General features: G+C 45.4%; 1 protein-coding gene across 1 annotated transcript; it reads left to right on the forward strand.

Annotated features, from left to right (window-relative positions):
- The first annotated feature begins 354 nt into the window (after positions 1 to 354).
- On the forward strand, positions 355 to 19,548 carry LOC119185355 (disintegrin and metalloproteinase domain-containing protein 10). Its single transcript, XM_075893147.1, has 10 exons — positions 355 to 427; positions 4,995 to 5,145; positions 8,139 to 8,260; positions 9,245 to 9,501; positions 11,726 to 12,058; positions 13,283 to 13,469; positions 15,299 to 15,486; positions 17,387 to 17,576; positions 18,308 to 18,464; positions 19,515 to 19,548. Exons 1-10 carry the CDS (start codon positions 355 to 357, stop codon positions 19,546 to 19,548), a joined length of 1,692 nt encoding a protein of 563 aa, XP_075749262.1.
- The last annotated feature ends 7,441 nt before the right edge of the window (positions 19,549 to 26,989 follow it).

Consider the following 26,989-nt stretch of genomic DNA (forward strand, 5'->3'; position numbering starts at 1 on the left):
AAATCAGCCGTTAATGTAATGAAGAAAAAAATTCAAATTCGAAGAAAAAATAATTATTCAGTCGTCTAGGTTCCAAGCAAGCTCCTCCTTCATCATTCAGCTCAAGGAGATTGTAGGACTTTTTTTTCTTAGGTTCTGTGAAACAGATGTACTCGTACAAAGATGCCAAGAGGGTCAACAGATATCAGCATCTGGTTCTGCTATTCTGCACTGGCTCAACGAATATTTCACATTTGTCACCTCTCTAGTTAGGACTATATGCTTTATTTGGCCCATCCCCAATAGTGGATATGAGCCACCAACACAGGACCAACGAAGAAAAGGTGCAGCGTGGAGCGTGCGAAGAACAACAAGATGGCGGCCACACCTTGTGGTAGACTGCTTCTGCTGCTGCTTCTACTGACCTGTTCCCAGGGCTTTGTTGACGGTATGTGGGACGGCAATGCACGATAAGCGTTTTAGAAGACGAAATATTACTTTTTTAACTGCGTAGCTGCTCTAGAGCTGGGCCTGATGGCAGACAGGTGTGCGCTACGCATGCCACGCTACGGTTCTCAGATACGCCCATAGATGGCGTAATTTCCTCGGCTGCAGTCAAGGAGGTTTAAAAAAACTGCTGGAGTGCACATTCTTGCCCACAATTGAAGCCATGCCAACCGTTTGATGGCGGTTGTGGCATCCATCTTACTAGGGGCATGATGAGCCGTTGACATTCGGCGATTTAGAAAGGGAAGTTCATTGTACACTTGTACGTACACAAACAAAACATCGAAAACAAGCAAATACAGTGTATACATCTTACAAATGAGCACCAAAATCTAATTAATCACTGGGTATCCAAATGTTACAAGTCAAAGGAAAATTAAAATGAATCAAGTTAATCACATTTTACAGGATAACGCTTATGCATGCGTACTAGAGTGGGTGCATGGCTAGTAGGGGACAATTGGAAACCTTAGTTGTCCCTCTCTTGCTTTAAAGAAACGTGTGTGCCATCGTCGAAGGAAGGCCTCTTGTCTCACACGCCCAACGAGTTTAACGTGACAACCTTTTAGGGTAAGATAGTGCTCAAACTGCGTCCTTGTGTTACTAGTTTCTTTCGTAAACGTTAAATTTAAAGCAAATTTTATTGGGGATTAAGTCACCGATACTATAGTCTATGCGGATTATTTCTTCGGAAGCAACTGTCTTTTCTACTATAATTAACGTAGCATTCAGACCAACAAATCAAAGCCACTTGATATCTAAGTGGGCACTACCAGAAAACAGCATGTTTCCGAGACCTTCGGAGGGCAAAAGCTGGCTTCACTACTGCTGGGAGAGCATTGCGGGAGCTTCCACTCTAGCAATTTTTGCAAAACCCCTTTGGTTGCAGTAACTTGTTTCATATAGGGTTTTTAGGTTGCAGATGAAGCGGTAGCCGCACACTCAAAACGGGCAAGACTGGCTAAAGCGTAGATATAGGGCCTGAAGTCACTGACAAGGTTTGATGTAGCAGGAGCTGCCACACGTTATTTTCCGTGCATATCAACTCTACAAATACTTTAATCACAGGTACCCGTACAGATTTACAAAAAAATCAGAGAATAGCAAGAAATCGCAAGGAAAAAGCAGGAGAATCGTAGCTCAGCTGTTTCTGCAGATTTCACAATTTGTAGAACTAAGATTGGTTTTTTTATTTAGCCCTGAAATTTTTGTGCGGCGCCATTCGCGTCGTAACCATCGTTTGACACGGCCTCATTCTGCTATACTGTGAGCTGTACTAAACGAAGCACGCATGGTTCGTTTCTTGTGGCACACAAAAGTTTTACATTTATTCCAAAGATACAAATATTAGAACTCGAACGTTCTTGATCCGGCTTATATCGGCGATACGTAGGTCTGGTAGAGTTACATAGAAATGAGGTAGGTGCACGTCTTATCTATAAGGAAAGCAGAATTTCCCCAGCGCGCATTATTGGCCCGTGCGATTGTATTTTATCTATATGATTTACATAATATTGAGACAACGTTGAAAACGAACAGGAATGTTAACTTGCTGCTTGGACAGTCACAAACTGTTCTACGCAGGGCTAGTAACTGTGCGTATATAAAAAGTACGGGAACAAGAACTCACAAAACGATAATTATAGTCTGTGTTTTATGAAATTGCATCTCGAACCTATGTTTTATTGAAAATGATAAGGATAGCGCAATTAAGAAACAGAATGACAGAAAAAAAAGATAAACGAAGTGTAGCTAAATATTTGAACAGAACGATTCAGCGATGTGGATGAATTAAGATGATTTGCGGTGAGGCTGAGGTCGACTTTAATTGCTCCATTTAGCATTACAGTGCGACATGGCTTAATCGTTGCTCGAACTTTAGTCACGTCGGCGCGAGGACGTTTAGCTGCTCCGGTGGTATCTTTCATTAAGGAATTGAATTTTTTTTCTGCGATGGTAAATACCGCGCCATGTATTGTGATATTGCACGTTCGACCGTCAGCAAGAGTTCACAAAGCCGCTGTGAGCGGGGCTGTAACGTCCCGGCTACGGCACGACAGAGACGCGATCTTAGGCTAATGAATATAGAGACCCCTTTTTTTTCATTTTCTGAAAATTTAGTGCAATATAGGCTTTGCCGTAGCTAATAAGGTCGAAGAACTAGGCAATCGCATTGTAGTTTGAAGAGTGTGTTATGTAGAATAGAAATTAAGATGCTTCCCTGAAATTAAGAAAGTAAGAAAAAAATAATAACAAAGTGAAAAAAAATGGCCGCAGCTTCCCTCGGGGGAACACTGAGGAGGATGCGGAGCATATAATTGGTTAACGGGGTGTTAAAGTGCGACTTACTTGGGTCGATGGCTAAATTGGTTAACGTGGTTGTGAAATGGGGTGTTAAATTGCGACTTACTTGGGTCGATGGCTAAATTGGTTAACGTGGTTGTAGGAGGGGGTGTTAAATGAGTGAACACGTACACACGTATGCGAAAGGGCGGCGCTGGTCGAAGGGACGTCGATCATTGTGTTTGTGGATTCGTTGGAATTCATTTCACCGCGACCTTGGACGTCGACGCGCCGTACAAACCAACCGACGAGCGGCAACTGAGCGAGCGAGCGCCGACCTTGAGTATATATACAGCGCGACGGCGCATGCGCTGTCAGCTGTCGAATGTTCTCGAAGGAGAAGCGCGCGCGCGGCACAGATGGCGACGGCGCGACGGCGCATGCGCTGTCAGCTGTCGAATGTTCTCGAAGGAGAAGCGCGCGCGGCACAGATGGTGGGCGACGGCGCGACGGCGCATGCGCGCGCGTCAGCTGTCGTATGTTCGAGAAGCGGTGCGGACGGCGCGGACGGCGCACTACAAGGCGCGAGTATAAGATGCTTTCACATCTAAAAAATGCAAGACACTTGCACGATCACATGCAGGCGGATTAATACATCGGTCGAGAAGATAAATAAGATGGCTTGCACAACCGAGTTGTCTTAGGCGTATGAAGGCAGGACCATGCGAGTTTCTCTGGAATACAGTATTGGTATCGGTCTGTTTCAATCTGTAATCTAAAGAAAAAAATATATGCTGTGCTGTCACGAATTCTACATGCGGGGGTGATCTTTGTGTGCCGTTTTACTCTCTTTACAAGCTACCTTGTACTTCCAGATTAACGAAACTCTGGAAGAAATATGCCTTTCTTTGAGGCTCATACGTAACAGTGCTACACATGACACACCATTATCGCTGGCGACCACATAAACCCTAACAGCCATATAATTTTCGGAGAACACATGTTCTCTATAGGCTCCAAAAACGATAACACTTAAAAAAAACAACATAAACGGGAGAGGGGGGCAAAATCGTTTAATCCTATTAAGGGAAATGCTTCCACTTTGTTTTCGTTCCTTCTTATAATTTTTTTTGGTTTGCAATAATTGGACGACCAACTCGTCACGAAATTCGCATTCTGTGACACCTGGTTGTTTCTTTGCTGTTCTAAAGCGCTTTATTATTCATACTAACGCAATTCCTTTAACGATATTATGTCTGCCTAAGGAAAGTTTGCAACGGTGTGGCTCTGTGGTACAACAGTAGGCAGGCACGCAGGGAAGCCGGGTTCGAATCCTGCTGTGTCCTTGGTGTGTTTATTCGCGAAGTTTTTTTTTATTTCGTGCAATAGTGGTAACGGGCACCAGCGGCAGCGGACATATGGCACCGCACGTAACCCTTATTGTGATCTTTCGCTGTAAAAAATTGGCCCAAATCTACATTTTACTCTGTAGATGTCGTCGAAAGACGATAGCCTTGCGCCTGGAGAGAGTGAATAAAACGTTTAATTGATGTTCTGCGCAAGAAAATAGGTGAATGGTATTCTGAAGGCGCTGCGTTAGAGTGCCTCGAGCGTGTAGCGGAGACGAACAAGCGCATCTAGGCACGTTAGACACGAGCACAATCTGGCAGTTATCTTCGAAAACGAAGGCGTGCGCGACCGCGGAGAAAGATGCGCGCCAGTCTCGGAGGTGATAAGGTGTAGAATGCAAAGCGACAGGCAGGTGCGACCACCATGTCGTCGTAGCAAAGCGTTGGAAACACCTTCTTGAGCGTCGCGTTGCACTGTCAGTGCAGCGCGATAAACGCTACAGCCCTTAGAATTACTTCTGTGTGCCTCTTCTAGTATAAAGGCAGACAGAAAGAACATAGACGTGTAGTTATAACGCCTCAGATATGCGCAATATTTGCTTTTTAATTGACAATCGTACAACTATGAACTCTAAACCTTGAGCAATATTGGTGGACGCTGAGGAAGGGGTTGGCCGTTTGGTGCCGTTTGAGGTATCGTTATGGGGAACAAACAGACAAATGGACAGACAGACAGACAGACAGACAGACAGACAGACAGACAGACAGACAGACAGACTAAAATTTTGCCGTCGAAGGTGCCCAAGAAGGACTATCGTCATTAAAAGATTTATACCGGAGTGAGGTTGATAAGCGCGGATTCGGGTGCATTTGCAGCGCGTCGCCTGAACCGTTACGTGCGCCACTTCGAGCCCCTGTCGTACGAGCCACGGCGGGTGCACAGGGAACACGTTCGCGTCAGGAGATCCCTGGGTGGCAGCAGCTCGCAGCACGACATCGTTTACTTCCGCTTCCAAGGATTCGACAGGCAAGGAGATACAACGAAACGCGAAGACTCACTCCCGTATTCACAAACGCCCCTCAACTCGACTTTCTCCCTTCACTCGAGAGAGTTGAGCACTGCGCCGCTGCGCGGCTGAAAGTGGCGCTACGCTACTCAAGAATCGCCGTAGATTATCGCTGATATTCAGTGACTTTCCCTGCCTACAGACGGCGCTCCCATCGGAATTCTCAAGTGAAGGTGAAGTATTGAGTGAAGGGGCGTTCTAGAATACGGGTTCAGTAAACGGTTGATTCAAGGGTACCTTGAAGGGCCAGTTGGTTCATGTTATACATCAGCGCGAAAACAGCGGGGAAGGAGTTGCATGTTACAGCTCAGGGCCGTGGCTTCCTTTATTAGCCAAGATAGCACTTTTGACCTAACATGATGTTTTCGCTTGTAACCCATGTTTGATTGGAACATATGCTTTATGAAAATAAACATGAAATTAATCCAGTGTTGTTTGTTAATGTACATTCGTCTAAATTTTCTGTTCGTTTGAAAAGCCTCCGACCCTCCTCAATTTGCTGTGAAGCCCGTCGCTGTGTCAACTCCCTGCAACTTGGCCTTTCGCCTAAAAAGGTTGCCGAGTCCTGTGCTATATAACAAATTTGAGATTGCATCGAGAAGCACTGTCAACGAAATAGTTATGGTGGGAAAAGTTAAATAGTGAATGAAAAAAAAAAAAACTTGGCCGCGATGTTCAGTTCTGGTGCAGAAAGAGTTGTAACATTGCATCTATGTCAGTATGGTAAATTCCTTCCTAGCTTCACATGCCAATCGATGATGATATATAAATTTTTGTCAGTTGTACAATACGCTCGAGAAGAAAGCGTTAATTACGGTGCAATGCGGTATAATAAAAATTATTGGCGTTGAATGTCCCAAAACCACCATATGATTACCAGAGACGCCGTAGTGGGAGCCATAGAAAATTTCGACCACCTGTGGTTCTTTAACGTGCACCCAAATCTAAGAACACGGGCCTGAAGCATTTTCGCCTCCATCGATAATGCGGCCGCCACGACTGGTATTTTATCCCGTGACTTGCAGGACAGCAGCTAAGTTCCTAAGCCACTAGACCACCATGGCCAAATGCAATGGTCTGAAAGCACTGAGTGATAACGCTTGCATCATTGACGAGTGTTTCAAAGAAAGGCGTCAATTTCTACGTATTTTTTGCACAAGTGAGCGCGGATTCATTTGAAGCTGGTGCGTATAAAGGCCGTCACTAGAGCTTCAAGACAAAAACATTATTTTGTTTGTTAAGCTGTTCTTCAACACGAAAACGTTTTATGCCGGGGTGCCCCATGACTCCGCGGACGTACTTCCGCCACGGAAGTGACGTTCAAAAATATATTTCGTTTAAAATACGCTTTGAAATTTGTTGCCGTTGCTGAAATAGTGCACAATAAATGTTCTGTAAATACACGTTTAACTTTCGTGTTATACCGACTTATATATAGGAGGACCAGCCACATTTTGTTTTTACATACCATGAATGTGAAGAAGTGGCTGTGTCGATAATCCTTAGAAAAAATGTCACGGGTTTGATTCTAGAAAGCGTATTCTTCTTTAAAGCACAATCTACTGATAAATAGATGAAAAAAGGCAATTTAGAGGGCTTGACTTTTTGTTTTTATCGAAAATTAACAAAAACCAGCGGACCATGAAGTGAAGGAAGGTGTATGGCACGTTAATTGTACTGATCTAAATGCATTGTAGTATAATCGGCATGCACATTTGAAGAAAGTGAAGTAATGGAAATGCAACTTCCCACTGGTAGTGACAGAACGTGTGACCTTCAGATAAATACGCTCTTATGTCGAATAATTCTGAGCCACTATTTAGCAGGAGCAGCCAGCTAAGCCGTCTCCTATAAAATCTGTGTTAATTTTGTTTGAGCTCGATAGGCAACTTTAAACTTTGACGTTGCCTATATGTTTTGACGCTCAGCTTTGAAGACATTGCCACTGCATTCTTGAAGTGTTACGCTAAGTGTTTGCTAACAGCTTTGAGTGTATAGTTCCACCATACTAGAAAGCTACTTAAGCACAAGACACTAGCCACCCATGCGAGACAATCTAGGCAGTCGCCTTGGAGGAGGTGAAGTTATTCCATTCTCCGAAACCTCAGTATTGGCTTCTATTTACGATATCACCGCAATGAGATTCAGTAGTCACTGTAGGAGTTGGTCGACTGTCGCCACCACAGTCAGAAACAATGAACTACGCCGCTGTGGCCCACCTTCCTGTTTACCGATAGCTATTTTCTTATTTTTCATCTGAGTCGACTGTTGTCCCGCCTGAAAGCTTTCCACACACAAAATCCTTTATCCCTGCTTCCGACGTGGGAGCAACTGAAAGCTTATCCGTCTCGCGTGGTTTTGCAGTTGCCTCCGTTATCAGCCCATGTTTGTCCAAGTGGCCATGTCATGTACTGACACAGGGACGGCACGACAATGTCGCGATGAGGTTACAAATGTCGGTACGTGTGACATTATGACGACGTCATAGTGTGATGCCATCACGCGATGACATTTTGCATCACTCGTGTCGACGCCTCCGTCCATGGTTTATTGATTGATATGTGGGGTTTAACGTCCCAAAACCACCACATAATTATGAGAGATGGCGTAGTGGAGAGATCCGGAAATTTTGATAACCTGTGATTATTTAACGTGCACCCATATCTGGGCACACGAACGTACAAAAATTTTCGCCGCAATAGAAAATGTAGCCGCCGCAGCCGAGATTCGATCCCGCGACCTGCGGGTCAGCGGACGAGTACCTTAGCCACTATACACCACCGCCGCGGGGCGCCACCGCCCAGGGTCATTTCTCGCTTTTAAGCCTTTGCCCTCATAACAGACTCTCCTTCGACGTGAAGATGCGATGCGTGTTTTGTGGGATCGCTGGGCTCGTTTCAGCGATGTTTCACGGGGAAGCGTTGTTTTGCGAAGAAATATCTTCGTTTTGCAGGTTGTTTCATCTGAAGCTGAGGCCAGATGCGTCCGCCTTTCACAAGGACCTCGTGTTCGAGACTTCGAGCCGCGGTCGAGTGAAGCCGGACATAGGTCACATCTACAGCGGCGAACTGATTGGTATAAAAACCCAACCGCGGTCTTTATTATCGACGTTCGTTCGTCTCTCGCAAGTACCGCTTCACTGGTTGTCATGCGGCTGACAACTACGCAAGCTAAACGCACACTTTCTCCTTTTTTATTCCGTTGACTTAGGCTACAACATCTAATATACAAATTTTGCTAATTGAATTTTGTGCTCGTAAGCTTGCCTTGAATATAACACTTATGTATTTTGCATTTACTTCAATTGTAAAGAAAAATTGACATACATATAGGTTTGCGCAAGGTTTCCCAGTAGAAGGGGGTGAACGCTGACAGAAGTTCATCTTCACACACGCCCTCTTATGCCAATTCCGGTATATAGGTTATACCACAAGGGGGGTGACTGTACGAGAGCATCAAGATGTAGGCGGTTATATAGTCAGAAACAGCCCAAGTGCGTTTATTTATTTATTTATTTATTTATTTATTTATAATTATTTGTGTATTTGTATATTTAGTTATTTCCGTACCCTCCGGCCCCAAGGCACCATAGAGGAGAGTGGGTTAGATTTTTAACACAACATACTTAAAAATAGCAAAAACTTCGGGGCTTATATGAATACGATAAAGGAAACCAATAAACAGCGCACAGTAAAAGAACAAAAAAAAATAGAGTTGTTTAAGAATGCAAACCGTAGGTGTACTACAACAAGGAATCGACGCACTTGGTTAGCAAAACAAGAATTCGCGTTTAATAAACTTCACCCACAGGAAAGAATTCACATAATGCGAAGGGGTGAACACCACGACGTATAGATTCACTTGGTTCAAAGTTTTCTCCCAATGGCTTTGCCTGATCATGTGGCTCATTATTACCGTAAAGTACACGTCAAACTACAATTGAACGTGAAAAACACGTAATAATGTTGGTTTCTTTGTGTATTGGATGCAATCTTTAGACTTACAACGGAAGCTACGGAGATAGGTGACACGCCTTCAGTTCTCTCCTTGGATTTGCAGGCGATCCCTCCAGTCGGGTATACGGTGGCCTGCACGACGGCGTCTTCGAAGGTTCCATCCAGTCCCGCTGGGGTCGCTTCTACGTCGAAGGGGCGCACAAGTTCTTCGCACGGCGCACGCCCTTCCACTCCGTGATGTACGCCGCCAAAGACGCCAGAATGCCCGACGCAGGATGGTGCGGCGTCAACAGCGAGACCTCGCGTTGGATGCAGGAGCTTGCGGCTTCTACCGAGCTAGCCGAAAGGCCGTCATCACGGGTACAAGATATATGTACTATGAAACATCGTTATTCATTCGCGCATTAATTTTTGAGTTTTGGAGAAGTGTTTTACAATTTAAAGTACTTCGTACTCTACTATGGGAGGGCATAAAGCCGTCCTACACGTCTGAACGAAGAAAAGTCAAGTAATTTGGTTGTTCTGCAAAAATGTTTAACTATTTTGAATACTTGAACTATGGTAGAGCAGTAAGCAGTTACTTCTAAGATAAATTACCGTTCGCTATCGGCCCGGACAGCGCAGGCGTGACTTGGTCCACTGAATATGTCCATGAAACACACAGACATAACTGGTCTCCCTCAGTCTTTTCATGAAGCGACACATGCGGTCATAATCTGTTGAAACAAAAGAGTGGAACAAAAGCCCTACATTTCGGAATAGGCATTCAGATCAGATTTTATTCATTCAGCTAATCAGTGTCGATGCTTCTCGAGTCCTCCAGAAATCAGCCAAGGAAACAGCTTTCTTCCTAGTGGCCCCGTTAGGAGCAACTATGGCAGTTTACAACTTTAGAAAGTCTGCTGACAACTTGCCAGTTGCTGACAGTTACGTCAACAACTCTTGGTGTCGCAGCAGATCTGTTACATAAGAAGATTAACTATATTCGGTTACAACTATAGACGTACGTGGTTTTTCCTGCTTAAGAGCGGATGCACGCAAGCCTGCCCTAATGAAGTGCGTTCTCCAGACTGACGTCGCGAGCCAGGCGGCCGCTGATTTCACCATCAGAGAACATTGCCGAGTGCACCAGTGAGGCAATCTTTTTTGTTTAGTCAGAGATGATCTGCGGACTTTATCCACGGTAACCATTGAAGTCGTGGTAACAATGGAAATCACCACAACCAATATTTTAGGAGGCGGTATCACGGCCAGATTGGAAAGGAGTGCCAGCGCGCCTTTCCCCCGATGCGGTCATGTCACGGACTTCGCTTACATCATCAGCTTTAGCAGTCGCTGTGTGACAACTGTGTTTTAAGAATTCTTGCGCTGGTTACTGCTGCATTAGATTTCAAATACATTTTGCACCAATGTGAGTTAGAGTGTATGTAATTACCTACTGCCTTGCTAGTGCACATCTGTTAGTTCTAGACGCACATTCTATGTGAAATTTCACATGCTAAACGAGGATATTAGAAATTAATATTGCAGAAACTTGCTAGTTGGCGAAAGGGTTATGAAAGGGATGAATGACAACCACCCGTTTGTGAAGCCGCAAGGAAATCCATTCGGATTTCTCCGAAAGGAAAGCCACTGACTGCTTCAAGATAAATTCGCCAAGGCCCCGGAATTGAACCCACGACCAGCGCCTTTCCGGGACGGTCGGTGTAGCTGACCCGACTGAGGCTTGAATCGGCAGCCACGTTTTGGTTCTTGAATACACCTTCGCTCCCGTCCGTATCCTTGTGAAGTGTGCGACGCTTTCGCTTTCAATGAGCAGGCGAATGACTCGAGATCTGTTATTCATGAGGTACAATACACGAGGGGCAAGCTGAAAAACAGAAAGACAGACAGACAGACAGACAGACAGACAGACAGACAGACAGACAGACAGACAGACAGACAGACAGACAGACAGACAGACAGACAGACAGACAGACAGACAGACAGACAGACAGACAGACAGACAGACAGACAGGTAGGCAGACAGACAGACAGATAAATAAATAAATAAATAAATAAATAAATAAATAAATAAATAAATAAATAAATAAACACACAAACAAAGGGGATGCAAGGGTGGAAAGATGTGTGGTGATAAATAGCAAACAAGAAGCATATGCTATATATTCGAATGAGATTGTGGATGTTTGTGCCAGCGTAACGTATTAAGGCGGGAGCCTTTCATATCTCATACTCGCGTCCGTCCGTTCGGGCCCTGGAACGGCGTCTGCTTTAGCCTCTCCTTCTCACACTGTTTCAGCAATCACGTGATGACACAGCGGCGTATAGCAACATCTGTGCCCTGTATACTCCTTACATATGAGAGAGAGTAAGGGGTAGAGGCCTCAGCTGTAGTGGTGCAACTATTGCTATGTGCCGCTAGTCATCACATGATTGCTGAGAGAGAGAGTAAAAAAAAATACCGCACATTAGGTTGAATGGACGTATGCTTTCGCCTAATACGCCTTGAAATTTACAAAATGTCCTCCAATTCTTGGAAGCACTGTCCATTGCATGATGTCTTTCCCACGTTAACATCCAGGAAACGCAGCGCAGTACCAGGAGTGAGCATTGGACGAATAGGAAACTTTTAGAAGAGCACGAATCTGAGGAGCTGTACCCCAACACGGAAAACGTTGGCAGCGTGGCCAGCCTTGTGAAGGACAGCGCACCGACATTGCGAGTCTGCGGCCTGCACATCGCCATCGACCATCTGCTGTACAAGAAGTACCTGGAACTGGACGGCGACGATGTGCGCACGCGCGAGCGCATCTCCACGCTGATCGCGGGTCACGTGGCTCGCGCTTCCGAGCTCTACCGACGCACGGACTTCCACGGAATTCACGACGTCAGTTTCGTCGTGCACAAAGTCCAGGTACCGCGCCCTCTGTATGTGTCTATGTACCACCTTAAAGGGGCTCTGCCAGACTTTTCCAATTCTTCATTGAATGCGTTCATTAAGAGAACCTATTGCATCACGAATTGAGAGCGGCAAAAAAATTGAGAAACAGTCAGGACGAGAGGGTCTACAGGGATTTGCCGCACGCTTGAAGCGCCTTTTCTCAACGTGATAGCGAGATCGCTGAAAGCTACGCAGGGGAGAGGGGATGACACATGGCCAGAACTACGCTCATTCGTTAGCGCGCGTCGTGACCTTAATCACTTTCACAGTTTTATATTTTTTTACTTTGATACCACTCCGAGTCACGTGCAGACATACCTCGGTGGTCGCGCTGTTGCATAAGGCGCAGGATGCTTAAAGCAGCCTATGACCGTGGACTTTTAGTTTGCAGCATGGTTTGTTGAGAGAAAAGGAAGCGATTTCTAGCTTACGTTTATAAAAATGGTTAATTTCAGGCTGCGTGCTGCGCTATATTGTTTGGCTCAGGTTTTTCCTATACCTATACCTACCTATATAGACTACATCGACAGCTTTTCCCGATCATGCTGAAAAAGTGTTGCAGGGCTTTTCTCTCAAAGAAGCGGCTGCGTAAGACGATGTCACTCAAAAGAATGCTTTCATGTTATAAATATATTCTTATAACGCCGCAGCGCACGTTTAATTCAATGAACCGTTTCAGTGCATTGCATCGGTAGAACATGCACTGTCGTATGATTAGATCTCGGTCGCATGATTAGATCTCAACAAAGTTATATTCAGGCTGCGCAAGCGAAAAAAAGAGGGGCACCCTATGGCTTACACACTAATTCAACTGACAATGCATGGAAGAGTTGACAAATGTAAACAACAAAAACAACAACAAAAAGTGCAATAACTGAAAAAATGGACAAATGAGAACATTTATTTTTCTCATAGTGACTTCATGTGACTTGACAAGGACGTAGAAAGAATGTCCTTGTTCATTTTTTTTCTGCGTGCTTCTCTATAGCCCCGCTATCAATAATTAATATTGTGGCATATGAGTGATTACCATGTTATGCGAACATACCAAAAACCACAAAAGCATCAACTAGCCAAACAGAGATTTGCCACCTCCTCAGCAAGTCTGCAAGCTTACCCCATTGTCCCATCGGTAAATATTTACGGGTATGCGGGTACTGGTCAACTCCACTAAAATGGCCGCCATGACTGCCGCAGATCAACGATAGCAATAGCTGTGCGAACAAGGCCACCGATTTCTGTCAGGAGAACATGGACGCGGCCCTGCTGCTGCTTACCACAGCGCGGACCGCCAACTACGACGACTACTGCCTGGCGTTCACGTGGACCTATCGAGACTTCGCCAATGGCGTCCTTGGTTTGGCCTACGTGGCCAATGCGACCGGTCAGTCCTTGTTCTCCCGCGCCATTACTACAAATGGAATTCCGTTTAAAGGGACACCAAAGTAAAACAATAATTAGTTACGACTGATAAATTATACTCTAGTGTCGTTGAAGTCGCTACCATAGGCTTATTAACAGATGAGAAAATTACTATTGAAAGTATCACTGTTAAACTTTTGCCGAGATCTCCGATGGTGACGCCAAGCGTTTTGAAGTGTTTCTTCACGCTTTGGCCACACTGACTAAGAAGCTTCCCGAAACTTTGTATGTTAAGCCGGTGCCTGTATAGTATAGAGGAGGCGGTGGCTCTCTCCGAGATCAATGTACTTAATGTTTACTGATAAGGAACTACGTATGCCCTATTATACACAACGTGAAAATTTATAACGTCAGGGTAACTGGCGCGGAAACGTGAAGATTGCGTCGTAACCCGCTTTTTCTTCTCGCGCGTTTTCCCGCGTCCAGCGTGGAGTTTTCGGTATTGTGAGAGAATAATTCGCCAAATGTAGAAAAATGATGTCTTTCTCTGCAGTGTTTCTTCAAGGGTGAAAACATTCAGGAAAAACTGCGGTTTAGTTTCATGTCCATTATTATCGAAAACAGAGCGCAAAGCTATACACCTGAAAGAAATATGTTGTGAAACAACATGAAATACATAAAAGAATGCTCACAAGGAAGAATACGCGGATTCGTGCAAACACGTACCGTTTAATCATAGGCAGAATTACCAAATAAATTGCAGAAAACAAGAGACAATGCGTATGAGGCAAGATTGAAATTCGTGATTACACGTGCGCAGCCGAAGAACGCTTTCTCTCCACTGCGTACACTAATGGAGGGATCACTAACGCTTCTTTTGATTAGCGTTGGTATCACACGCTAGACCAACAACGAGTTCTACCGACGTCTATATGCATATGTGCAAACCAACAGTAATAAAGTAATGACGTTTCAAGTAATAATAAAAAAGCATGCTACTTGAGGAAAATTTTGATCATTGTGTATAGCATTTATTGAGTTAGAAAATGAGAAGCGTAAGGACAGAATTTACTCAGAGTATATCGAGAAGCAACACATTTATGTAACCGCTTTGAGAAACGTCGGCTGCTCGGAAACTGCTCGGAAATAATTCCTTCCATTATTAGTATATCCCTCTGGAGGCACTAATAAAAAGAATTAGAGAGCGGTCACCTGACCTTTACAATCTATTTATTTCCAGGCCCCAAATACACCGAGGGAGCGGTGAAACTCAAGCAACACCATTAAACTTGTAGTTTTCAAAGCTTGCGACTTCCTCTCACCTGCAGACTCTGGCATCTCGAACCTTTACAGGGACAGCGGAGAGTGGAACATGCGCTGCACGGAATAATAAATACAGCTAAACGAATGCATGATGAGCAAGCTTCTTTTGATGACATTTTATGCTACGTCATTGCCAACAACCAGAAGGGGACAGTGCGTTACTTGCTTGCTTGTGCGAATCGCAATATTTGCTGCACTGCAAACTATACTTGGGCACTAGTTAAGAGGCAAGCATAGACTGAACTTAGGAGAAGAAGACATAGACGACGCGTTTATATCATGTGCGTGTCACAGAGTTGAGTTAACTGTGTACGCGTTTTCATGCACTTGAGAATACAGCTGGAACGATATTATTGAACAGTCTTGAGAAAATTGGACCTTGCTGTCTTCACAGAGGTTTTTTCCTCCACAATCTGTCGTAGCGTTAAAGGTATACTAATTAAGTAGTGCCTGAAATGCGAAAGTCGTGTTATGCAGCTGCGGCACGTGATGACCTCAACTGTGAAGTTAGTGCACTCTCTTCCACAGCCAGCACCATGGGCGTGTGCGACAAGAACCGACTGGTGCCGAGGGACAAGTCGGGTACAAAGTTCGGGCTGTCCAGGCTCAGCCTCAACACGGGCATCATCTCGTTCCTCAACTACGGCGACCACGTGGCCCGCGTAGTGAGCGAAACCGCCTTCTGCCACGAGATGGGACACAATTTCGGATCCCCCGTGAGTGCGCCGCATTGAATGGCGAGGGAGATTCATGTTTCACGCATGGCAAGGAGTTGATGATTGTCACCCCCTTTTTTCCCCGGACAATACAAACGCAGCGTGTGCGTAGGGTACGTGCTTCTGTTTGACACGTGGTCTGATGATTATCAACGCTTTGCTTTTACGTTTCACTTTGTTTTAGTTGACATCCGCGTTTTCGAGGATCTTTGAACTAAACCCAGGCGTGCGCACGGTATAGGTTGTCGTGAACGTCCATCACAGTGCGCCGCTCCCCCTCCCACGTTGGTCGAGTCCAAAAGACAACTTCCCTCGTAAATAATATATATTAGAAAAACTAAATGAAAATAAAACGATGGCGTGCTTTTCGCAGCAGCTTGCCGTTCGACCCTGATGACTTTCCGGGAGTAAATGTTGGAGTGAGCAGTTCTTGGCATGCATAACTGGATGTCTTTGGCCGTCATTATGGCCAGAACTCTGCGTGGCCATAATCCGAATTTTTTAAGTAGTCACGGGACACGTTAAACTCCGTGAAAGCATGGGGCAAACTTTTCGCCTTCCTTCGTGTGGGAAAAGAAGTGTAGCACCGCTACCCCCCCCCCCCACACACACACACTTCTAATACATATGCTGAAGGCTCTGTGTTCTGTAGTTATTACTGCATCCACATTCTTGGATATTTGATATCTTATTTTTGTCTCAAGCTGTGCTCGAAGGCAAGCGCACACAAAAAAATCTCAAATAAATGGAACGAAACGTTCCGATTGTTGAAAATCTGCAACTTTTCACGGACGAGGAATAGAATTGTGCACACACTAGCTGTGCCGCTATGTGAGTGCCATTCAGCATGCTGTCTTTGGGTGAACGGGTGAATTAGTGCTGTCTCTTACGTGCGTCTGTCCAGCAACGCGCGCAAATGCCAATGCTCACTTTTGTTGAGATTCACGTAGTACAAGAATCAATCTAACGTAGTCTTGCATAGTATTATATATAAGCGTTTCCTAAGTATGTTACGCAGCACTGGCAAATACCACGATGCTTCGCTCAATAGTGAGAGATGGTGCGTTACTGTACGGTGAAGCAAGGTGCATATTGCTATAGAAGGCAGCTACACACCACGCATTATGCTTTACTATGCCGAGTCAAGCACGATATGTAACATCCAGCAGATGCAGCAGTAGAATAGGGCTGTCCTTTCAAAGCTCTATACCAAAGCATTTAGATCATCAAACACTCACAAACTACTCGCGCGACAACACACGTCTCGGTCAGCTGAAATAGCTGACGTTCGGAGACCAATGCAACCCGCTACTCTCCGAATGCAAAGGCAAGTGTGCTACGTTTTGGCTCGTTCATGCCAGTGGTGACGTACTGTCTTCAAAACACGGACCTACAAAAACTGCACATGTTTCCTTATTTATTCGCTTATTAGAACAATTGTAATACGAAAGTCCCTTCTTCTTCACTCACCAATCTGCTTTCTGCAATAGCTTTCTGCGCGTAACCTACTTTTGCACCACCTCCAGGATCGCAGGAATTGCAAGTTTTCTGGATATCACCTGGTATTGTACTGCCTCTGTGATTGGCCTACCTCTGACCAACCGGTGATGTCTTGTGAAGACGTCATCATGCGACGTGACGTTATGTGATGCCATTGTGACGTTACGATGAGTTCACAAATTTTCGCAATCTCTGACGTCATGACGACGTCACACGGTGATGTCGCCACATGATGATAATTTCTTTTTGCATTACTTGTGTTGACGCCGATGGTGCAGGGCACCGACGGCCACTATTCACCTTTGATGAGGCATCAAAGGGCTCCACCTTAATAACTGTTTGAATCGCAAAACACGTATAGAGCGATCCTCGTTCGTTGCCGAATGTGCTTGCCCCGCAGCACGACGAACCAGATAGCAGTCCGTGCGTTCCGAAGGACAAGAACGCTGGTACCTACATCATGTACTGGCAGACCACGAAAGGCACCCTTCCCAACAACCACCACTTCTCGCCGTGCAGCATCTCAAACATCAGCAACGTCATCACGCCCATGCTGCAGGGCACCAGCAAGCGGGAGAACTGCTTCGAAGGCAAGGCTCTCAAAGATCACCTCGCCTTAGACGATGTCATAGTTTCGGCGGATCAAAAATGTCATCATTCTGCGCGGTTTTTCTAGTACACGAATTGCGCCTTACGCCCGGCTTAAACAGACCCAGTGTTTTACAACCCGTTCCAAATATCGAATACGTCTTGAAACTCAGAGCAGTTTTAAGATATCGTCTATAGTGTTTCCTATAAATACACTAGAGGGAACTGTGGCGCTAGTGTCTACGGGAGCTTGGTGCTTCAGACAGCATGGGAATGTTGGGCAGTACACGGAATTGTCTAATCTTCATTCTTTCGACTCCGTTTGGCATCTCGTGATCTGGAGCCGCTTTGTCACAAGGTGAAAATCGCCAATGTTCAGCAGTTGCACTTCACCACCTTAACCTTTTAAGCTCAGCAAATCAAATCAGGTCATGAAGTTCACTACGGTCCGCATCACAGCAATGAACAAGGCCTCAAGCGTGTTCGAAGTCGCAAGCATGAAAACTACGCATATTTGTGCACTACCTATTATTCCTATGGTAGTTCAGCGATAGCAGCGCCAGAGTCTCCTGTAGTTGAATTTTAGGAAACTCAATGGTTTTCTCCACATGCAGGTCACAGCTGGTAACCGATGGATAGCTGTGAAGTGAATATTATTCTCGTAGCACAAAAGAATATGCTAGAGAGACTGCTCGTAAACTTTCTCCCACATTCCATCTCAATTCTCGCACAGCTGACAGCGGACCGATCTGTGGCAACAACTTGGTCGAAGGAGAGGAGCAGTGTGATTGCGGCTACACCGAGTCCCAGTGCCAAGAAAAGTGCTGCTACGCTCGCAAAAACAGCGTCAAGGCTCGAGGGTGCACCCTCAAGCCAGGCGCTGCTTGCAGGTATGAATACGTCGGAGAACGGTGTTGCTACCGTCAGTGTTTTCCAGTCTGTTGCCCATGTGAAAAGGAACATACCCGCATTTGTCTGACCGTAAGGCGCCATCGGTGCTAACATATGCACATCGTTGCGCCGATCGGAAACGACATGACGGCGAAGCTGGAAAACCAGAAACTACGTAAAGTTAAAACACGATTTAACAAATTGATGACCATGCGCGGATTGTTAGATATGGAAGCTCGTAAAATCGAATAGTGGTTCTTGGGTTCTTCGATCCTCAAACTGCAATGCCGGGATACCCAAAGGCAACCATGCAATTTAACAATTGCAGTGTAGGAACACGCAAAAGCAAGCATGACATTGTTTTTGAGATCAACCCATTCCCATACATGTTTAAAAAGCTCGCGAGGGCCGCTTGAGGTCTACCCTTACTTGGCATACTGTGCATGTACGGATGCTGCAGGTCAGGTAGACGGTCACGTGAAGTTATGACATGTCACCGATAAGCAAAGACGCGGCGAGCGAATGTAGGGATTGCACAGCCAGGAAGAGTGAGACAGTGGTAACGAGACGAGTGCTATTTGTCGCATAAACCATGAAACAAAGGAAGTCACAACCAACCCATTATAGGGTAATTCCACGTAAAGGTCGATCAAAACTTGGCTGGTCGACCTCTTGGAATTTCTTTCAGAATTTCATATATTGCTGCCCGATGAGTGGAAAGAAGAGATTCGCAATTAGTTTTTGCTAGTTTTGCTGTGATATCTTTTTAGAAGCACAGTAAATCAACAATATAGACGTATTTGTGCTTAAGGTCAGTTATTTTCCGCCCAACTTTCTCAACATGCTTACTTATAAAACTGCCAAAGCGTGTTATTAACACTCTGCAATAAATATATATGATTGCGCTAACTTCCAGAGCATGCAAAGGGAACTTCTGATGGCAATTAAAAAACATTTTTAATATTTTTTGAGCTCTCCCCACTTATTCTCCTGGACATCAGCTTTCACAATCTATAAAAACATGTTGTATAATGTCATTTCACTTGCAGTTCCGGGGCGTCAAAAAATGCCCTTGAGCAATGATAGGCAATTTTAGATAGGACTTTCTGCCCGATAAGTATTACTATGTGACTATGTAAAAAAAAGAAAGAGAGAAGTGCCGCCCGTAATTGTCTATCTTTACGATGACACCTCAACAGGTCGGCTCGAGGATGGGTAGTGGAATTAAAGGATATAAGTAAGGAAAGAATGAAGGAAGAAGAAAAAAAAAGAAAAAGTAATCGAATCTGCCCGATAAGTATGGAATGCCGGCCTATGTTTTAGTTTCTTAGATGTCAATCAGCTCTGAAATAGCTGTCGACAGCACCGAGGACGTGAATTTCTAAATGACTTGGTCACGGGAGCGGCTATGACTGCTGTATTACCGAAAAAAGCAAGCGCGCACAATCCGGTGTGTTCCGGGGCAAAATGGACTCAGACGGATAAATTGCGATACAGACGGGGGTAACTTTTATGCATGGACATTGGAGCATAGCTATCTTATCCGCTCTTTGCTCGCATAGCTGCTAACGTTGCAGGCGTAGGAGGCATTGCTTGCGCTGGTTGTGCGTTCAAGGTCATCATCATCATCATCATCATCAGCCTGACTACGTCCACTGCAGGACAAAGGCCTCTCCCATGCTCCGCCAGTTAACCCGGTCCTGTGCTTGGTGCTGCCAATTTATACCCGCAAACTTCTTAATCTCATCTGCCCACCTAACCTTCTGTCTCCCCCTAACCCGCTTCCCTTCTCTGGGAATCCAGTCAGTTACCCTCAATGACCAGCGGTTATCCTGTCTACGCGCTACATGCCCTGCCCATGTCCATTTCTTCTTCTTGATTTCAGCTATGATATCCTTAACCCCCGTTTGTTCCCTAATCCACTCTGCTCTCTTCTTGTCTCTTAAGGTTACACCTACCATTTTTCTTTCCATTGCTCGCTGCGTCGTCCTCAATTTAAGCTGAACTCTCTTTGTAAGTCTCCAGGTTTCTGCTCCGTAGCTAAGTACCGGCAAGATACAGCTGTTATATACCTTCCTCTTGAGGGATAGTGGCAATCTACCTGTCATAATTTGAGAGTGCTTGCCGAATGTGCTCCAACCCATTCTTATTCTTCTAGTTACTTCAATCTCGTGGTTCGGTTCTGCGGTTATTACCTGCCCTAAGTAGACATAGTCTTTTACAACTTCAAGTGCACTATTACCTATCTCGAAGCGCTGCTCCTTGCCGAGGTTGTTGTACATTACTTTCGTTTTCTGCAGATTAATTTTAAGACCCACCTTTCTGCTCTCCTTGTCTAACTCCGTAATCATGAGTTGCAATTCGTCCCCCGAGTTACTCAGCAATGCAATGTCATCGGCGAAGCGCAGGTTACTAAGGTATTCTCCATTGACTCTTATCCCTAACTGTTCCCATTCTAGGCTTCTGAAAACCTCCTGTAAGCACGCGGTAAATAGCATTGGGGAAATTGTGTCCCCCTGCCTTACACCCTTCTTGATTGGTATTCTGTTGCTTTCTTTATGAAGCACTATGGTAGCAGTTGATCCCCTGTAGATTTCTTCCAGAATGTTTATATATACTTCATCTACGCCCTGATTCCGCAGTGTCTGCATGACGGCTGATATTTCTACTGAATCAAACGCCTTCTCGTAATCTATGAAGGCTATGTATAGTGGTTGGTTATACTCTGAGCATTTCTCTATTACCTGATTGATAGTATGAATGTGGTCAATTGTTGAGTAGCCTGTTCGAAATCCTGCTTGTTCCTTTGGTTGATTGAATTCTAATGTTTTCTTTACTCTGTTAGCAATTACCTTTGTAAATAGCTTGTATACTACAGAGAGCAAGCTGATCGGCCTGTAATTCTTCAAGTCCTTGTCATCTCCTTTCTTATGTATTAAGATGATGTTAGCGTTCTTCCAAGACTCTGGTACTCTTCCCGTCAAGAGACACCTCGTAAACAGGGTGGCTAGTTTTTCTAACACAATCTGTCCTCCATCTTTCAGCAGATCTGATGTTACCTGATCATCACCAGCAGCTTTGCCCCTTTGCATGCTCTCCAAAGCTTTCTGACTTCTTCTATCATTACTGGTGGGGTGTAATCTGGGTTACTGCAAGTTCTTATAGTATTATGGTCGTGGTTGTCTCGACTACTGTACAGATCTCTGTAAAACTCCTCTGCTATTTTAACTATCCTATCCATATTGGTAGTTATTTTGCCTTCTTTGCCCCTTAGTGCATACATCCGACTTTTGCCTATCCCAAGTTTCCTCTTCAATGCTTTGACACTTCCTCCGTTTTTCAGAGCGTGTTCAATTCTCTCCATGTTATACCTTCTTACATCGCATACCTTACGTCTATTGATCAACTTCGAAAGCTCTGCCAGTTCTATTTTGTCTGTTGCACTTGACACTTTCATGATTTGACGCTTCTTAATTAGGTTCTTCGTTTCCTGGGAAAGCTTGCCAGTGTCCTGTCTAACTACCCTGCCTCCAACTTCCACTGCACACTCCGTAATTATACTCGTCAGATTATCATTCATTGTATCTACGCTAAAGTTCGTTTCCTCACTAAGAGCCGAGTACCTGTTCTGCAGCGACACTCTGAATTCCTGTACTTTCCCTCTCAGTGCTAGCTGATTGATTGGCTTCTTGCGTATCAGTTTCTGTCGTTCCTTCTTCAAGTCTAGGCGAATTCGAGACCGTACCATTCTATGGTCACTGCATCGTACCTTGCCAATCACTTCCACATCCTGCACGATTCCAGGGTGTGCACTCATTATAAAGTCTATTTCGTTCTTATTCTTGCCATTAGGGCTCCTCCATGTCCACTTGCGGTTTTCTCGTTTTCGGTAGAAGGTATTCAAAATCCGTAAATTATTGCGTTCTGCGAATTCTACTAGTAGCTCTCCTCTGGCATTTCTAGTACCGATGCCATAATCTCCTACCGCCTGGTCTCCAGCCTGCTTCTTCCCTACCTTTGCATTAAAGTCGCCCATCACTATAGTATACTGTGTTTTTACCTTACTCATTGCCGATTCCACGTCTTCATAGAAGCTTTCAACTGAAGCGTCATCATGGCTGGATGTAGGCGCGTAAGCCTGTACTACCTTCATCTTGTATCTTTTATTCAGTTTAATTACGATACCTACCACCCTTTCATTAATGCTATAGTATTCCTCTATGTTGCCAGCTATGTTTCTGTGAATTAGGAACCCCACTCCCAGTTCTTTTCTGTCTGCCAAGCCCCTGTAGCAAAGGACGTGCCCATTCTGTAGCATCGTATAGGCCTCATCTGTCCTCCTAACCTCACTGAGCCCTATTATATCCCATTTAACACCCTCTAGCTCCTCGAATAGTACAGCTAGACTTCCCTCACTAGATAAGGTTCTAGCGTTAAACGTTGCCAAGTTCAGGTTCCAATGGCGGCCTGTCCGGATCCAGAGATTCTTAGCACCCTCTGCTGCGTTGCAGATCTGACCGCCGCCGTGGTCAGTTGCTTCGCAGCTGCTGGGGACTGAGGGCCGTGAGTTATTTGACGTAAGCATGTGGGAGGTAGTGGCCAGATACTGCACCAGGGTGGCCAATCCTTCTCTGGTGAGGGAGTGCGTTCTCGGCGGTGTTTGCCGGTGAGGCCGCACCCCAGGCCTCTTACTGCAGTTCCATCAACACGCGGATTTTTTTTTTTTTAATCCGGTTGGGAACTGCGCGGTACCGGGATTTGAACCACGGACCTCTTGCATGCGAGGCGGATGCTCTAACCACTACGCCATCGCCGCGTTCAAGGTAAACGCGAACAAAAGCACATCTATAACACGTACTTGTATATTTCAATAAAATTGTCCCAAGGTGACGGATATAACGTGGGCACACCCGCAGGGCGCGGGTTCGAATCCCGGCTGCGGCAGCTGCATTTCCGATGGAGGCGGAAATGTTGCAGGCCCGTGTGCTCAGATTTGGGTGCACGTTAAAGAACCCCAGGTGGTCTAAATTTCCGGAGCCCTCCACTACGGCGTCTCTCATAATCATATAGTGGTTTTGGGACGTTAAACCCCACATATCAATCAATCAATCAATAACGTGGGCACAGCAGGATTCCGATGCAAGTGCTTGACGCGTAAGCAGAGGCAATCGGCCAAGGTCACAGATTCGCTGTCTGTAGGTCGAGTTCCCCGACCGCATTTGGCGCCCGCACAAAAAACACTTCAAGACATCGACGTGGAAGTTGAAGTTTAACCGCGTTTCCTTTGTGAAAAACACCTGAAAGTTCTTGTCGAGAAGCTACGGGTGACTCGCTTCCTGCACGCGGTTGACAGCCGCTTTAGCCAGGGAAACAGTGCGATGCATCTTGGTGAAAACCACAGAGGAGGTGCTCCAGGAGTCAAATCAAAAGGGAACAAACGCCAAACTATGAACGACCGGCTTCGTCCGCCCATATCAGATGGCGGCAGCAGATGACTTGTACTGGCCGTGCTCTCAGTCCGCTGCTCACACTTCATTTGGCACCGATAGTGCTCGAGCTAATTGCTCCGCTGATGTGCGTTTCATGGCGGCATAGTGTAGCTCCCAGCAATGTTATTGCGCAGACTGCCATTCGAAGCACAAGAAACTCATTTGTAAGAAACGAAATTTTCACAAAGTTACCAACTTATACACCACAGCTTGATGGCGCAGTGCCTCAATGAACCCCACGCGTACAACACTGATTCCTAATCATTCATTAACGTGTTCATCATTGCGAATTTGCAGCGACAAGACATAACTCAGTAAAATATAATGCCAACTTGAAAATCCGTACAGGGTCACAAATTCCATACAATCTTCAGGCCCACATCTTCTCAAAAGCCTCAAAAATGACAGGCGACGTTATTTTTTATATTTGCACTCTTCCACCAGTAAAAGGATGTCCTTGAAACGGCACATGAAGTGGGTCCGAGGTGTGTTTTCAATTGCCAGATACGAAACCTCGTCTTTATTACTGCTTCTGTTGCGTACTTCATTCTAACGCCCATGCAATTTTAAATGTCGTATTTGAAAAATAATAGGGCAGAATAAACTGGCTGCAGACACCGTATACCCAACTCAATTCGCGCCAAATTTCAAGAGACTATATATATATATATATATATATATATATATATATATATATATATATATATATATATATATATATATATATATATATATATATTTATTGATAGAGGGAGAAGAGAGAGAGAGGGAGGGAGGTGTCGGAAAGCGGTACACATACGCACGCGAGAACAAATCCGTCGCTGTGCTCGCCGCGGTTTAATTTGTCGACGTCATTTTTTTTCAATGCACGCTTTCTGCCTCACAGTCCATCGCAGGGACCATGCTGCGACAACCACTGTAACCTGCATACCTCCATCACGCCCTGTCATCCTGCAACGGAATGCCGAGGAGAGGCGTTGTGCTCGTATCCTTTGTTATGTGTGCATTTCAATTCCGCCGGGATGTTACACTCCTTGTACCACTGGAACGCCAATACCTGCTGTACACTTTTGAATGCATTAGTTTGTGCAACTGGTATAGTCACAATTAATTTACATGCATTTAATTACCTTGACTTACTACCTCATTTAAATTTCTTAACGGGCATAGCATAGCATTGTTCGGTGTGAAAACACTCCGCTGAAATTGGGTGTTCCATTGGAGCATGGCTACGTGCTCATGAATATGTAGAATACGCAAAATGAAAAACAAAAGGACAGAGAATTAGCATGACCAAATTCTCAATACATCCATGTAAGACCTAATACAATAAACGTATTGCAGTAACGTCTTAAGTTAATCTATACACATCTTACGGAGGTATTAGATGCATTTGAATGAAATAAATCAACAAACGGACGAAAACGCTCGGAATAACGAGTACAGCCAGCACGGAAAACGTCTAGCACGACACATTCTGGCCAATGGTCGCTTCTTTTAATCTTTTGTTCTGTGCTAAACGTACGTCTTCGCAGTTGATGATTTACCATTGAAACCGTCCTACGGGAATAGACACTACGTTGTTGACGCATTCCAATCGCAAAGTTGAAGCAGGAAATTTTATGAAAAGTCCGAGAACGTTAACTTGTGATTGAGCAGCAAGGGCGAGATGAGTGCACAAGCTTTTCGCCACACCGCTGTACCTCGAGAGACCATTGTTCAATGACCGTTGTCGCTGCTGTGGCTTCCACTACTTTCGCTTTGCTATTACTAGTGTCGGTGGCAATGCTGTAAATCCGGGCAACGTCGTGCATGGCAACAGTGACGTGAGTCGTTCCGTTTGGGCGAGTAAGTGAAAGTTCGCTATTCCGATGCGGACTACTAAAACGTGATTTTAATTCAGAATAAGCACTTTCTTGGCACAAAAGTAACACTGCGAGGTTTTTGGACCGCCATTTCAACAATCAACGTTGACTTAACATTTGCCTTTAGTGTCCCTTTGAAGTTACGTTCACCACGGGTACATAGCGCGGTATTAACGCGTCATCGCAAGAGGAGAACACCATGTATTCACTGTAGTTTGAGTTGCTGTCACTCGTCTTGAACTCTTGCTGAAGCACGCCAGGCGGGTTCATCTCCACGCGACGCGGGAGCGCGTGCGTTGATCGCATGTCTGCCCCATTTCGTTCCCTTACCACACCATGTGATTGCGGCGAGTGTAAGATGGAGAGACTACGACTTCTCAAGCAGCCACTTACGCAGACCTAAACACGCTAGCGCGTGCAAACGACGCGTTGGTTCATCGCGCGTCTGCAGAAGCTCGTTCCCCGTCGCAATCGTATGATTGCTGAGATAGTGTAAGGGGAGAGGCCACAACGTCTTACTCAGCCCCTCACGTAGGCGGGAATACGCTTACGCGTGAGTACGTTCTGAATATGCTTAGGCCAGCTGTTGTGCATGCGCAGAAAAGGCACTTACTCACATCAGAACGCGTTAGAACGTTAGTTCTGGCGATGCTTAGGCTGACTGTTGTGCGTGCACATAAAGGGCAGTTACACACTCCAGAACGCGCTAGCACGTGAGTTTGTTCTGGAAATGCTTTGGCCGACTGTTGTGCGTGCGTGGAAAGGGCACTTACACACACCAGAATGCGGTAGCGCGTGAGGAAGTTCTGGCAATGCTTATAGGCCAGCTGTTGTGCATGCACAGAAAAGGCGCTTACGCACACCAGAACGCGCTAGCGCGTGAGCATGTTCTGGCAATACTTAGACCGACTGTTGTGCGTGCGTGGAAATGGCACTTACACACACCAGAACGCGGTAGCACGTGAGGAAGTTCTGGCAATGCTTATAGGCCAGCTGTTGTGCATGCACAGAAAAGGCGCTTACGCACACCAGAACGCGCTAGCGCGTGAGCATGTTCTGGCAATACTTAGGCCGACTGTTGTGCGTGCGTGGAAAGGGCACTTACACACACCAGAACGCGGTAGCGCGTGAGGAAGTTCTGGCAATGCTTATAGGCCAGCTGTTGTGCAT

The sequence above is a fragment of the Rhipicephalus microplus genome, chromosome 4 (genome assembly GCF_043290135.1).
Source record: "Rhipicephalus microplus isolate Deutch F79 chromosome 4, USDA_Rmic, whole genome shotgun sequence".
NCBI lineage: Eukaryota > Metazoa > Arthropoda > Arachnida > Ixodida > Ixodidae > Rhipicephalus > Rhipicephalus microplus.